The sequence below is a fragment of the Leguminivora glycinivorella genome, chromosome 13 (assembly GCF_023078275.1).
Source record: "Leguminivora glycinivorella isolate SPB_JAAS2020 chromosome 13, LegGlyc_1.1, whole genome shotgun sequence".
Taxonomy (NCBI): domain Eukaryota; kingdom Metazoa; phylum Arthropoda; class Insecta; order Lepidoptera; family Tortricidae; genus Leguminivora; species Leguminivora glycinivorella.
The window spans coordinates 6,605,572-6,620,659 of record NC_062983.1 but is presented as its reverse complement, the minus strand read 5'-3'; the positions used below and the strand labels follow the sequence as shown (position 1 = coordinate 6,620,659).

The 15,088-nt window shown below is 36.1% G+C and overlaps 3 protein-coding genes across 5 annotated transcripts in view; 1 reads left to right on the top strand and 2 right to left on the bottom strand.

Moving 5' to 3' along the window:
* LOC125232620 (bifunctional glutamate/proline--tRNA ligase) overlaps window positions 1-15,088 on the bottom strand; it is a 116,366-nt gene that overhangs the window by 66,799 nt on the left and 34,479 nt on the right. The gene's annotated exons all lie outside the window — the stretch shown is intronic.
* Window positions 1,317-2,503, top strand: LOC125232626 (allergen Tha p 1-like). Its single transcript, XM_048138369.1, has 2 exons — window positions 1,317-1,530; window positions 1,992-2,503. Exons 1-2 carry the CDS (start codon window positions 1,353-1,355, stop codon window positions 2,171-2,173), a joined length of 360 nt encoding a protein of 119 aa, XP_047994326.1. The 5' UTR covers window positions 1,317-1,352; the 3' UTR covers window positions 2,174-2,503.
* On the bottom strand, window positions 3,524-14,816 carry LOC125232622 (EF-hand domain-containing family member B-like). The gene is made up of 2 exons (XM_048138365.1): window positions 14,277-14,816; window positions 3,524-4,773 (listed from the first exon to the last, which is right to left on the bottom strand). The coding sequence occupies exons 1-2, from the start codon at window positions 14,716-14,718 to the stop codon at window positions 3,662-3,664; spliced, it is 1,554 nt and encodes a 517-aa protein (XP_047994322.1). The 5' UTR covers window positions 14,719-14,816; the 3' UTR covers window positions 3,524-3,661.

The window sequence follows — 15,088 nt, the reverse complement described above, 5'->3', positions numbered from 1 at the left end:
TCAGAAATCGAGAAAAATCGCATTTTCGGCTCTTTAAGGGGGTAGAGGGGTGACGCAGAGGGGGAGGGGTGGGGAGGGTTGATGAAAAATAATTTCGGCCTATAATCTACATATCCCAATTAAAAAAAAATCTTCCATTAATTATGCCAAAATTTTCATACATCACTTTCCAGGAGCAACGTACTAAAGGGTAATACTAGTAATATATAAATAACTTATTTTGACATTGTTGATCCAAACTAATATTTTTGATAAAAATATATGTAATAGAGTATAAAATGGCGATTATTATATAAAAATATAGTAGGTGTCGCTAACTCGCATGTGGTAAAAAAAAAATATTTAAAACATAAATTAAAAAAAAAATGTATTTAACAAAAAGTCAGGAAGTTAATTTTTTTTTATTGATGTATCCCTAATATATCTATAAAATATCCAAAGAACAACTCAATCGGATACGCGGTTTTAAAGAAAAAAATAAAAAACAAAATTTCTTTTTTTTAATTTTTTTCGTAAACGGAAACAGTTTGAGGCATAATATCCAGTAGTAGTACATGTAGTAACAATACGAATAATCCTGCATATCAATATTTCATATTTAGCCAGGGGCGATTTTACCATGGCAGTCCGGCCAGGCCCTTTAATTAAATAGTATTGATAACAACACATTACAATAAAGAAGTAGAAAAGAGAATTTCTCTCTAAAACGTAAAGCACACCATCCTTCTTGCATTCATTACCATGCAAAGAAATTCATAACTTAAAATGATTGATGACTAATGATTAATAATTAACAATAAAACAATTTGTGATCACCCTATATGGAGCGTGACGTCAAATTGATGTCATCGGCACGAAAAGTACGCTCCCTGCTAATTATAAATAAGCTGCGTGCACGTTACAGGCCGCATACAAAGTGTGAACATTTCAAAATTATTGTCAAATTTAGGGACCAGTTCGGTATCCCCTTGATTTTTGAATTAAGATGCGGTTTTCTGTAAAGACTCGTCTTATCCCCGTTGGGCTCTGCTCTAGACTTGGAATGACATCCGCTGTGTTGTTCTGTGATGTACAAATCATTTTAAAATAGTGCCTACCTTATATATCAGACAGATTGTTGCGTCCCTTAGTGGCTGGTTCTCCAAAGCAACGGACTCAGTAAAGTCTAAGTCTCTATAACACTATCATCACCCATATTCCGTATTACAATTAAATACGAACTAATACAGTTTGCTCTAAGTGTTTCTAACTTCTAAAAGTCATAACCGCCAAATACCATTGTCGTTTTAACATCGATACATGATCGGATATAAATACAGGATCGCAGTACCAGGAGATCAGAATCATCCAAGATGAAGACGGTACTGTTTGCCTGCCTGATCGCGTACGCCGCCGCGCAGACGAAATACGACTCGTCTCATGATGACGTAGATCTGTCCGAGGTGTTGGGGAATGAGAGGTTGCTAGTGGCGTATACAAATTGTTTGGTGGATAAGGGCCCGTGCACCCCGGAGGTTAAGCAGCTGAAAGGTATGTTCAGTTCGTCTTTAGTAGGACTTTTATTAATAAAATTTTGTTCAAAAATGTTGGTATTCCTAGTATTTGAGTAAGACCCGGTGGTACCTATATAATAAAATTTAATTTTGTCACTTTTGTGTTGTTTATCCATTTGTTTTTACCCGTGGAAAAACGAAAGATTCTACAATTTCCGCTGGATTAAAAAAAAAATATTTATTAGAATCCTGAGCGTTAGGTTTTTAACGCATATTGTTCTTTGAATTTGATTGAGGGACAAAAATCCAAAATTCAAAGATATAAATTTAATTATTTTATTTAGTTTTACCAATACCGTTGCTTGTCATATGAGTCATAGGAGTTCCTGTAAGCCTGTAACCCATCTAAATTTATCTTGAGCACTTTACTTTTCAACCAGTCTTCATAAGTAGATATAGGTATCCTTTCATTCTAAACAATATATATTTTATTCACAGAGAAACTTCCCGAGGCCCTCTCAACCCACTGCTCCAAATGCACAGACAAACAGAAGAGCGCCGGCAAACAGCTGGTCAAGGAGCTCAAGGACAAACACCCCGACCTCTGGAAACAGCTCGTCTCTAAATACGACCCCAACGGCAAATACCACAAGTCCTTCGAAGACTTCCTGAAGAATTAAGCTTGTCTATGACAGGATTTAGACAGACAATTTTATTGCGCAATATCTCTGTCTCACTTTTAAATCATGTGACAACTAAAGGTGCACCCAAACTTTTCTGGAGCGAAACTGCATTGCAGGAAAATTAGGTAACTTATTTAAATGCACATTGTAACTCCGCAAAAGTAAAACTCGGTGTGCTTGGACATTTGTATTGCGCAAATTATTGATCCGTTTTTATATGATTCGGGTTTTACTTCAATATCAATATTTGGGAGTCGATGTTTGAATTTCTGTTTTATATTTTCTTCACTGATACTGAAGTATAATAATAAAAAGTTGAAAGAATAATATAGTTTATTAATCAAAATTATTCACATACATATATTCAAATAATATGTATCTACAAATTAATGCCTATCTAAAAGTAAATGTAAACCATACATCTAAATTAAATCTCTTTTTACCAATAAGTCCTAGTAAGATAATATCCATATATAAATACCTACCTGAGCTTGCTGTACACTTTAGGTCAGGGATGTAACGGAGCTCTGCTTCTGCTTCCGTTTCTGCGGAACTTCCGTTTTGTTTTACACATCCGCTTCGGTTCCGGTTCTGTTATTTTTCAAACGGAAGTTATAGCGGATGTCGAAACCTAGCGCGACGGTGGGACATGAGCGGCGTACATCAAAGACCAACAGGTTTATACCTGTCATTCGCTCATCTCTCCGCTGCCACGTGTTGCGATACTAAATATCAATCGCTTCATTCGATTTTCGCGCCAATGTTTTGTCCTGTCCACCTTAGTTCTGTAGCAAGTGAACAACTATTCAGTGGTGCAGGGCTTATATCTACGATCCCCTTAGAAGCAGACTGCAGGAAGATGAAGCTGCCAAGCTTTTGTTTATTAAATACAATTTACCTACCTACTTCTTTTAGAATCACTTCATTTAATTTAAAAATTTAATTGTGTGCTAACAATTACACATATTACTTTAACTGGTTAGTTTTGGATTGTATTATACCTAACGGGTAACTTTTCTTTCCGTTTCTAAAACCTTTTACGGCATAAAAAAGGTTGATTATTCTTATGTGATTTTTAGTGAGTAAACAACTAAGGTGATTTTAATTTTTGGATTGTATAAGTAATATTCCAAGCCAATTCTTACTTCATAAACACCTAAAAGTTCTAGGTAATTTAGTTATTTTTGGTTTATGTAATACCTATGTGGTATTTTTCTTTTCATTTTTAACATCTATAAGTTCCGCTTCTGGTTCCGGTTCCGCTTCCGCTTCCGTTAAAATAAATTCTAAACTTCTGCTTCCGCTTCCGCTTCCGTTAAAAGCACTTCCGTTACATCCCTGCTTTAGGTATGTAACGGAAACATGCGTTACCTATAAAATGTTGCTGGCAAAACATATGAGATCAAATTTCTAACTTCAGCACTCGGCGATATAAGTAAACTATAAATAAGTTGATTGTAACACCTATGTTGTTCTTAAAGAGAACTATTTACTACCTTGATACTTAATCAATGCGCGTTTAAAAGTTTCAAAACAGACCCACCCCTCAGAATGATACTTCTTAGCTTCCTGCCAAATTTCCTCAAAAGAATCATCTGTAAACCGCTCCCCGCTGTTCTCAAATACTTTTCTAATCAATCCAGGCTCTCTTTTAGCGTACATGTCACGATGGCTGACGTTAAATTTGGTAAATACACTTGGGTATAAGCAGGACTTTGCGTCAGATTCATGTGGAAGAAGAGATCTATCTGCCTTGCAGCAATTATCAGGTGTTATTGGATAGTCGCGGTCGAAATATCGGCCAGATGGAATACCTGCCATCGGACTCACATCAGGACATTTTGGCTCGCTCAACTCCATGTATGTCGTTTGATAGTTTAGACAATTTTCTTGTATGTCAGGTATTTTTGGGATTTCTTGCGTCGGTTCTCTGTAATTTATCATGTGAACGAATGTCTTATACTCTATTCGAGAACCGTCGAAAGCTTTCCACAATGACAGCAAAGTTTCGAATATGAAAGAATCAAACTTGATCCTCTTAATAATGCACTGTTCATAAACGATATTCTTTGATAGCCATCCTGACTTCTCCGTATCCAAGTGTTTAAAGAGTAAGTAGAATTTAGCGAAAAATTCTGGTAAGAACTGCTTGGATAAAACTTTTCTTACAGAATTGAGATGAGTAAAGCATTTCTTGATGAATTCTTTTTCAGGGTATAGTTTACAGGAAGTGTAAGATTCCACGCTGGGTTTAGGGGTTTCTGATGGAGCGCCAAAGCTACTGCCTTCTGGTCGTTCTTTAATATTATCGTAAGGGGTCAATGCCTTTCCTAACCGTTGATGGGTAGTGTTTAAATAATTTGCGTGGTTACTTGTAACTACAGCGGCAGTGATACCATTTTCCACGTTGTCATCAGTCATGCATTTCTTTGCGAATTTTCCAGTCTTACATAATCCTGACTTGTGGCCGAAAAACGCGTCGGGGTTGAATGGTTCACAATAGCTTCGCTTCCTTTGAACACCAGCTTGTTTAAAAGGCGGCGTCTTGTCTAGTAAAGGAACCTTGGGCATGATTATATCGTATAGCGACACAGGTCTATCTGTTTCAGGGATCGGATACCGGTATTTTTTTCGGAACGGTTCCGTACGTTGACCCGAGAACTTTACTTTAGCGTTTCTGGTTCCATTAACCGGTATTCTTTTTCGTTCAGTGAACGAACGTTTATGAGTGAGAACTGTTCCGAAGAACAGAATTAAATGATACGTTCTTTAAAGAACAGTTCGCGGGAACGGAATTAAATGATACGTTCTTTAAAGAACAGTTCGCAGGAACGAAATTATTTCGGTTTTTCTATTTCCAAGAATTTGAACGAACAGTGCAAGCGGTGTCGGCCACGGCCATCACTTTAGTAACTTTAGTTTGATTTGAGACTAGCGGTGAGTAAACGTGGCGTCGAACGAAACAAATACGTCGAAAACATTCTGCACCACAACCACAATGAAGTAAGTTTTTTTCTTTTAACTTAGTGCTTTCAATTTTACCGATTTTAAAATTTAAGTAATGTCACGACGCTTAAGTATTTATTTACAGGCAATCGTACAGTCCAAGGTCAAATAAGGACGGGACGCCGCTATTAGCAAGAGCGAGCGTCCTTATTTGACCTTGGTACGGTCATCTCAGGTGTGTGTGTGTGTGTGTGTGTGTGTGTGTGTGTGTGTGTGTGTGTGTGTGTGTGTGTGTGTGTGTGTGTGTGTGTGTGTGTGTGTGCGTGTGCGTGTGCGTGTGCGTGTGCGTGTGCGTGTGCGTGTGCGTGTGCGTGTGCGTGTGCGTGTGCGTGTGTACAATATACACTACTTTCCCATTAATTGTGTCGTTGGTACTGTAGATAGTCAATTACCATAGAAATTACATCAGCTACTATCAACAATGGACCTTTAGGGTCAGTTGCACCAAACCGTCTGTCACCGTTAAAGCATTCGTTAAATTTTATTGTATGGACAGTTCCATAGGCGTCTGCTGCGTGACGATGATGTGTGTGTCAAATGTGGTTGATGCAACGGGCCCTTAGTCTAAAAACGTCACAATGAAAGATGTGAAATGTGCAATTAGTCACAAAAATAAATTGTTTTTAGTATTCAACACTCCCGTGTCCCAGAACTCGAAGAATCCCAATTCATCCAATGTTCTTATACTGCTGCGAGTGAAAGGGGCACTAATGATGATATTTATGACTTGATCGATGCACAGAATGAGCCACTGAGTAAGTACTTACCTATACTAAACCTTCATAAACCTAAATACTGAAACTCTGCCCGGTGGTTCGGTGTTAGGGCTTGCAATTATCCGTCCAATTCGAAATCCGGATGATTCGACTCGATATTTGAAAATCCGGATATTCGGATAAAATGGATATTTCGAATATTTTTTATTTTATTTAATAAATCTCATAATTAGTAACATAATTATGTACTACGATACGAAAAACACGTCGTAGGAAATTGTTATTTTATAATCAGGCTTGAGCTGTTGTTCGTAACCTTAATGTTAGGTTAGGTTACTTAGTTATTTCATTCTTGCCTTTTTTAGGGTTCCGTAGTCAACTAGGAACCCTTATAGCTTCGCCATGTCTGTCTGTCTGTCCGTCCGTCCGTCCGTCCGTCCGTCCGTCCGTCCGTCCGTCCGTCCGTCCGTCCGTCCGTCCGTCCGTCCGTCCGCGGATAATCTCAGTAACCGTAAGCACTAGAAAGCTGAAATTTGGTAGCAATATGTATATCAATCACGCCAACAAAGTGCAAAAATAAAAAATGGAAAAAAATGTTTTATTAGGGTACCACCCCTACATGTAAAGTGGGGGCAGATTTTTTTTTTCATTCCAACCCCAACGTGTGATACATCGTTGGATAGGTATTTAAAAATGAATAAGGGTTTACTTAGATCGTTTTTTGATAATATTAATATTTTCGGAAATAATCGCTCTTAAAGGAAAAAAATTGCGTCCCCCCCCCCCCCCCCTCTAACTTTTGAACCATATATTTAAAAAATATGAAAAAAATCACAAAAGTAGAACTTTATAAAGACTTTCTAGGAAAATTGTTTTGAACTTGATAGGTTCAGTAGTTTTTGAGAAAAATACGGAAAACTACGGAACCCTACACTGAGCGTGGCCCGACACGCTCTTGGCCGGTTTTTATGAAATGACTTCAGTTGCCCATAAGATATATGATTTTATTTTTATGTAATTTTGACTAATATTTGATATTAATGAATTTTAATGCTAGAGACATAATCTGATTGCCATATGAGGCAAAACGTCATGTTGTGATCGTTTAGATCGAATATTAAAAACCTAAAAAGGTATTACCTACCTACTCCTTGTTTAAATATCAGATTGCATTTACGAGGTTTTCATTGCCGATTTATTCAAATGCAAAAAGAACTATGACATATTACAAACACCATTTAGCTTTGTTAAATAACAAGGCTGAATGATCTTTCTCTCTAATAATTTTCACCTCTTATCTTTGATGACTTCGTGACTCCATTCCAGTTACACTTGGGACTCTCGGGTAGACGTTCTTAGCCAGAGGGCCTTACGTTACGTATACAGCGAAAAAGTTTTGGTGTTGCAACACTTGCAACCTATTTTGAAAGGATAAAATGTAAAAGCGTATCTGCTTAACTACTTCATCTTGTTCTGCAGTTCAATACTAAACAGGTCTTCCGCCGCGGGATACATAGAAGACTTCTTTTTGTCAGAAAATTTGAACAGTTTTAGTTCTGTTTGCAATTTATTTATTTATTTATAATGTATTCGGATGCTAACAATAATGAAAGTGCAGCGTTTGATACGGTACTCAGTGTCACTTGATTGATTGAGTTAAATTGATATACATTTACATGAGATTATCCACAAATATTCATGAAAAAAACCCTGCCTGCTAAGCCGCGGTCCCGGCGGATTCGAATCCCGGTAAGGGCATTTATTTGTGTGATGAGCATAGATATTTGTTCCTGAGTCTTGGATGTTTTCTGTGTATATAAGTATGTATTTATCTATATAAGTATGTATTCGTATCGTCGCCTAGCACCCATAGTACAAGCTTTGCTTAGTTTGGGGCTAGGTTGATCTATGTAAGATGTCCCCCAATATTTTTGTTTATTATTTATTTACTTATAGTCATACTTGTTATGGAGAATTTTTGGCCAAAAGCTGCACTTTTGGATGGAAGCAAGCCGCTTTGCATGGTGATAGTAGACATTATAGTAAACGATTTTTTCCGAGGATATCGAAATTTCATCTCTTAGGAAGCCGAGCGTAGCGAGGTGTTTTATGAAAATGAAAAAAATTCTATCTTTTTATTGTATCGTCCGATTTTGACAAAACGTATCTCAAATGAAAGGTATTAATTTGTGTAATTTAAAAAAAATACAAAGAAAAAAAATTTAAAAGAAAAGTAAGAAAAAAATAAAAAAAGTAAATTTCCGTCTCGCACTGAATAACTTCAAAGAATGACAGACAAAATGTACAATGTCGATATACAAGTTTTTTTTAATCAAAGACAGATAAATTTTTAGTTGAAAACTGAAGACCGCATCGAAATCAGATCAGCATTTTTTAAGATACAAGTTGCCAAAGTTGGGAAAGATCGCTTTATATGGCCACTTTGAAATTCCTTTGCCAGAAAGTCAGAAATAACATGTTTTTCTGACACAGAAAAATACATAGTAACAGTACACATCAAACTAAAATTAAAAATTCCGAGGATATTATAATTTCATCCCTTAGAACGACGAGCGTAGCGAGGTCGGTTACGAAAACCGAAAAAAAAATCTCATTTTTTTGTACGTCGTCCGATTTTGACAAAACATGTTTCATTTGAAAGGTATTACTTTATGTAACTTAAAAAAATATTGAAAAAAATTGGAAAAAAATGTAAGATTTAAAAAAAAAACCTTAATTTTCGTATCACACTGAATAACCGCAAAAAACGTTAGACACGGTGTATAATTTCGATATATGATTTTTTTAAATTAAAGAAAAATAAATGCATGATTATAAACTAAAAACCGAATCGAAATCGAATCAGTAGTTTTTAAGATGCAAGTTGTCAAAGTTGGCTTACTTTGTTTATATGGTCGCTTATAATAGTTATAATATAAATTCCTTAGCCAGAAAGTCAGAAACATTATATTTTTCTTACAGTTAAAAGTATGCATAGGTAATAGACATCATTATAAACATTTTTTTACAAGGATATAAAAATTTCATTCCTTAGAAACCCTTACAAAGACGATCCAATAAAAAAAACTGCCTTTTTTTGTTTTTAGTAACAGACATCGCTACGCTCGGCTTTCCAAGGGATGAATTTTTTATATCCTCGTAAAAAATTGTTTATTATGATGTCTATTACCTATGCATACTTTTAACTGTGAGAAAAATATAATGTTTCTGACTTTCTGGCTAAGGAATTTATAAGCGACCATATAAACAAACTAAGCCAACTTTGACAAATTGCATCTTAAAAACTACTGATTCGATTTCGATTCGGTTTTTAGTTTATAATCATACATTTATTTGTCTTTAATTTAAAAAAATCATATATCGAAATTATACACCGTGTCTACCGTTTTTTGCGGTTATTCAGTGTGATACGAAAATTAAGGTTTTTTTTTTAAATCTTACATTTTTTTTCCAATTTTTTTCAATATTTTTTAAGTTACATAAAGTAATACCTTTCAAATGAAACATGTTTTGTCAAAATCGGACGACGTACAAAAAAATGAGATTTTTTTTCGGTTTTCGTAACCGACTCGCTACGCTCGTCGTTCTAAGGGATGAAATTATAATATCCTCGGAATTTTTAATTTTATTTTGATGTGTACTGTTACTATGTATTTTTCTGTGTCCGAAAAACATATTATTTCTGACTTTCTGGCAAAGGAATTTCAAAGTGGCCATATAAAGCGATCTTTCCCAACTTTGGCAACTTGTATCTTAAAAAATGCTGATCTGATTTCGATGCGGTCTTCAGTTTTCAACTAAAAATTTATCTGTCTTCGATTAAAAAAAAACTTGTATATCGACATTGTACATTTTGTCTGTCATTCTTTGAAGTTATTCAGTGCGAGACGGAAATATAAATATTATTTTTTCTTACTTTTATTTTAAATTTTTTTTCTTTGTATTTTTTTTTTAATTACACAAATTAATACCTTTCATTTGAGATACGTTTTGTCAAAATCGGACGATACAATAAAAAGATAGAATTTTTTTCATTTTCATAAAACACCTCGCTACGCTCGGCTTCTTAAGGGATGAAATTTCGATATCCTCGGAAAAAATCGTTTACTATGATGTCTACTATCACCATGCAAAGCGACTTGCTTCCATCCAAAAGTGCAGCTTTCTTTTCATAACTAGTATGACTATTATTAAATAAGGTAGTAGTGCCACTCAAGGAGTAATTTTTGATATAAATCGCTTTAATATCGTAAATGTGTTAATTTTACTTTAAAATTTGTTTTCCAAATGAGCTTCTTAAAAATTGCAATGGTATTTCTGTCATTCACAATATTCGAATTATTCGTTTTATCCGGATTTTAACGTGCAAATTATCCGAATTTCAAAATCAGCGGATATATCCGGATTACAATACAAGCCCTATTCGGTGTCACTCCTAAAGTAGGTACTTACAGGCGACCGTAACGACATATGTCAATTAGGGACGCAGTTATTTGTAAAAACCGGCCAAGAGCGTGTCGGGCCACGCTCAGTGTAGGGTTCCGTAGTTTTTCGTATTTATCTCAAAAACTTCTGAACCTATCAAGTTCAAAATAATTTTCCTAGAAAGTCTTTATAAAGTTCTACTTTTGTGATTTTTTTCATATTTTTTAAACATATGGTTCAAAAGTTAGAGGGGGGGACGCACTTTTTTTCCTTTAGGAGCGATTATTTCCGAAGATATTAATATTATCAAAAAACGATCTTAGTAAACCCTTATTCATTTTTAAATACCTATCCAACAATATATCACACGTTGGGGTTGAAATGAAAAAAAAATCAGCCCCACTTTACATGTAGGGGGGGTACCCTAATAAAACATTTTTTTCCATTTTTTATTTTTGCACTTTGTTGGCGTGATTGATATACATATTGATACCAAATTTCAGCTTTCTAGTGCTTACGGTTACTGAGATTATCCGCGGACGGACGGACGGACGGACGGACGGACGGACGGACGGACAGACAGACATGGCGAAACTATAAGGGTTCCTAGTTGGCTACGGAACCCTAAAAAATGAGAAAGCCTTATACGGTCAACCGGGGTGGCTTTAAAACGCAGGGGTGACTTTGAAAATTTAGTTTTAAAGTCATACTGTAAGTAAGTTCGCGATTTTCTATGGTAGATTTACAAGAATATTTATTGATCTATTATCTATCTACTAATTACATGAACAGTTTCAGTAAATAATGAATGATGTTAATTTTAAAGCCGTTCAAATACCATCAAAGTAACCCCAAATTTTCCTAAAGCCACCCCGGTTGACGTAGCTCTCCCGCTCTTACAATCCCGTACTTGTTGGACCTTGGTCGGTTTGGTCGTCTGTAGACAGTGTAGACACTAATACACTCGCCAACTACAGTTGTGTATTCCATGTAGATACACCAAGGGCCCAATTCTCAAAAGCTTGTAACTTATTGTAATAATTTTCTAGAAATGTAAGTACATTATGCAAAATAAATAAGATATTTTTATTGCAGATAAAAGCTTTGACATAGATGATGAAGATCTAGCCTTCAAAAAAATATATATAGAGAAAAAACTACCCCATATCCAAGCGATTCTGATGACCTTGAGTTGGATGTAAGTGCTTATAGTGTGAGAAAGCTGTATAAAATATAATCTGCACTAATTTGTATAAATATGTGTGTTACTTAATCTGTGTGAATTTGTAATAGTGATATGTTTTTAAATGTTTTTAAGGACCAAGATGCAGTCCTTGAGAGAGCACAACCCATGCAATCCATTTATAGTGAACCGGAACCGGACGCGATGTGCCCTTGTTCATGCAAGCGTAATATAGTTGCAGTCGTTATAAGAAAAAGTTAGAACAAGTTCCCGAAGAGAATTTACGGGCTTGTTTAGAAGATCTCGAAAATAAAATAGAAAAATATTATTAAATGTGTATCAAGATTATGTGTACTCTATCATAATTATAGCTTCAGTGTAAAAGTCAATCATATTTTGGTACATTCGTTAGTGAAATATCGTTATAAAATAAGGGTTATTCCACTAGTCAGAGTTACCACTAAGTTGTTACCAGTGGTAACTACAATGTTATTTTCCCATAGGCAATTACTGGAAAGATTATATCATAAGATTCATAAGTTTTGTTTTATTTTATACACATGTAAAGCATGACCAGAAATATATGACTACGCGCCATGTAGCGGAATTTCATCAAAACTATTTTCTTCATAGTCATCATACTATACTGAACTGTCACTCCATACATCAGAATAACAGCGCACTCCTGCCTGACAATAGTTATTTATGTTTCTGGTCAGGCTTTAGTTTCTTAACCATACTTACCATATCCAACGCGATCAATGTTATTTTCACCAAATCTAATGGCAACAGCTGAGACTGTTTCCTCACCTTTAATTGATTGGCCTCAATGGCCACTGCGTAAGAGTCGTTAGAGGTGCACATTGACTTGCCTAATATCAAGGACGATAGATACCGGGACTGACAAAGCCCATACAAAAGTTTACCTCTGAAATGTCCCATACATTTCCGAGCGATTATTTCCGAAAAAATTAACAATATCAAAAAATGTTAGTAGTAAACCCCTATTCATTTTTTAATACCTATCCAACAATAGGTATATCACACGTCAGGGTTGAAATGAAAAAAAAATCTCTCCCCACTTTACGTGTAGGGGGGCGGGCACCCTAATAATGTTCTCATGCAATGATTAGTTGGTTTCGATTTAGCTTAATATATTTTTTGTTCTTATTTATGGTGTCTGTATTTAGCTCTGCCGTGAAAAATATTTAAAGAAATAAGGAGGCCGTTTCATCATCGCCACCAGTACAAAACAAGGTCCCACGTAAGAAGAAAATAAACATCGACGACTTCGATACAGGCACAAGCTTCATGAATTTTAGGCTGTGTGGAAGTAGCAAGTCTTCAAACCTAGCTTATTAAATTGTCATTCTCTAAAACCATGCTTTAATTTTCTACAAATATTAACGCGAAACGAAACCCAGTACTCGCTGTCCCGATTATACATGACGTCGGCACATTATTGCCATATGAAAACGATTTGTAGCGACACTCTTCCAGGGTCAAATAAAAACTTGTCAGGCTTTAGTTACTAAAAAAAATTTAGTTACTAAAAATTTTGCCCTAAAAATAATCCGAAAATCCGGATTTTATATTATTGCAATCCCTAGGTATAACCCAATCCTTTCAGAAAATATTTACTTTATCACAAAATTATTTTAAACTTTCTTTTTGACATCGAAAAGGCTTTAGTTTTTTACATACCGAATAACTTTATTTCGGTATCATGATTCCTTTTAAGATAATTACATTATGTATAAGGTAAGGAATAATATTTAGAATACCTAAAATATGACAAATTTGCATTCTATTCAAATCAGTACGAGTATACTTCACGGAGTCCAAAACTATACGCAAATCAGAAGTCCAAAACTAGAAAAATATAGATAGAGACTATAGAGAGCGATTGCGGGCGCCGGTCGGCTCGAGCGCGAGTACTTGCGCCGCCGGCGTACGCGTCTGTGTGCGTGCGCCACGCGCACACACAACTTTACTATACAGGGCCTCTCTGTGGGTTCCGCCCCCGTCAACGCGACGGCGATAAAGACCTAAAAATCTGAATTCGTGCTTGCCTCCTGTATCGTCTTAATCCTTTAATGATTCCGTTAACGTGAAACTTTAAGTAGACAGGTTTTATGAAGACAATTGGCCGGTGAGCCCTACAATTTTAAAATTTGCCGCCCTTTATACATGGTGTATATTCTATGCTGTTTCTTCCTATCCTAATAGTTTCAATATCAAGCATACACTATCACTGCACGTTCGCTGTTTATACGCCGAAAGTTGCAACTCAAGTAAATGAAGTAAACAAAACAAACAACCTACCTTCACCTTCATTGCCGGCCGCGGCCGGCCGGCTAACCGAAACAGAAATATACATGAACTTCGTGTGAAAAAGAGACAGCGAAAGGCGGCTCGTGCGTCGGCGAAAACGTTCGGCTCTGGCGCTCGCTACAGTCGCTATACCTACTCCCGCGCGGCTCGGAACGAAATAATATTGGTTTTAGGAACGCTAAAATTCTGTTCGTTCATTTAAACGTTACTGTAAGGAACTGTTCTTTGAGGGAACGAAATAAGAACCGAAACCGAAATTATTTTGTTCCCACTGAACAAAATTTATAATGAACCGTTCGTTTAGGGAACGATATAAGAACCGTAACCGAAATTATTTTGTTCCCATTGAACAAAATTTATAGGTAACGGTTTAAGAACGATATCAAATGGTATTTGGGAACGGGTTCCGATCCCTGATCTGTTTTCTTTCCGAAAGTTGTATTTTTATCGAAACCTGCTGGCATCATAGGAAGAGAATCCCTGCATTCCCCCAATGGTTTCTTCCAGACGGAAGCATATACGGTGTTTTTTAAATCCTCGGCTATAGTTTGAAACTTTGTTTCCTTTTTAGAGAACATTACTTCTTTGACCTCGGTGAAAAACCCGGCATTTCTCTTGTCCTGGGGGAAGGGTTTGCGTAAAGGAGGAAGGGGTCGCGAAGGTTTTGGTGGATGAATCGCGTCTGAAATTAAGGCATCAGCTTCTTCTTTTAAGAGGTAATGCTGCATAAAGTCTTTTATTTTATCGTCTGGTTCAGCCGACGGCAGTCCGGCTGCGCAGACGTGAGGGGTTCTTTCTATAAACATCCCTAAATTCCCCTTCCCACCAGAAGTAGACCTTTGGCAGTCGACGGGCATTATGAATACACTAATAAATATATTTCTGTATGAAAAGCAATTGAGAATATGACTTTTATCTTGATCACGTAATTGACATTTTGTCACAGATGTGTCACAGAAATCACAGAATACATATTGTTATACAATAGTTGTCTATGTAGGTAGGTAATATATTTCTTTGTTTTAGGTTTTATATTTACGTAAATTCTAAAGAGTTGTAATATATATGGGACAGTAAATTATCTTCTTTGAATTGATAATTGTAAAGAAAGTTGATAATACGCTGTATAAGCAACGCCATCTGGGGGAGCATACACCCTCTGACCCTGCCGTGTGTGTGGACGAGGGATTCTCTCTCGAATTGGGCTATACAGCCACGAACGCAAGT

Excerpts from the sequence above, each read along its gene's own strand:
- LOC125232626 (XM_048138369.1), top strand. The coding sequence starts at position 1,353 with ATGAAGACGGTACTGTTTGCCTGCCTGATCGCGTACGCCGCCGCGCAG. Across the intron at positions 1,531-1,991 it reads GGAGGTTAAGCAGCTGAAAG|AGAAACTTCCCGAGGCCCTC; the intron begins GTATGTTCAGTT and ends TTTTATTCACAG.
- LOC125232622 (XM_048138365.1), bottom strand. The coding sequence starts at position 14,718 with ATGCCCGTCGACTGCCAAAGGTCTACTTCTGGTGGGAAGGGGAATTTA. Across the intron at positions 4,774-14,276 it reads TTTCGGAAAGAAAACAGATC|GACCTGTGTCGCTATACGAT; the intron begins AGGGATCGGAAC and ends CTGAAACAGATA.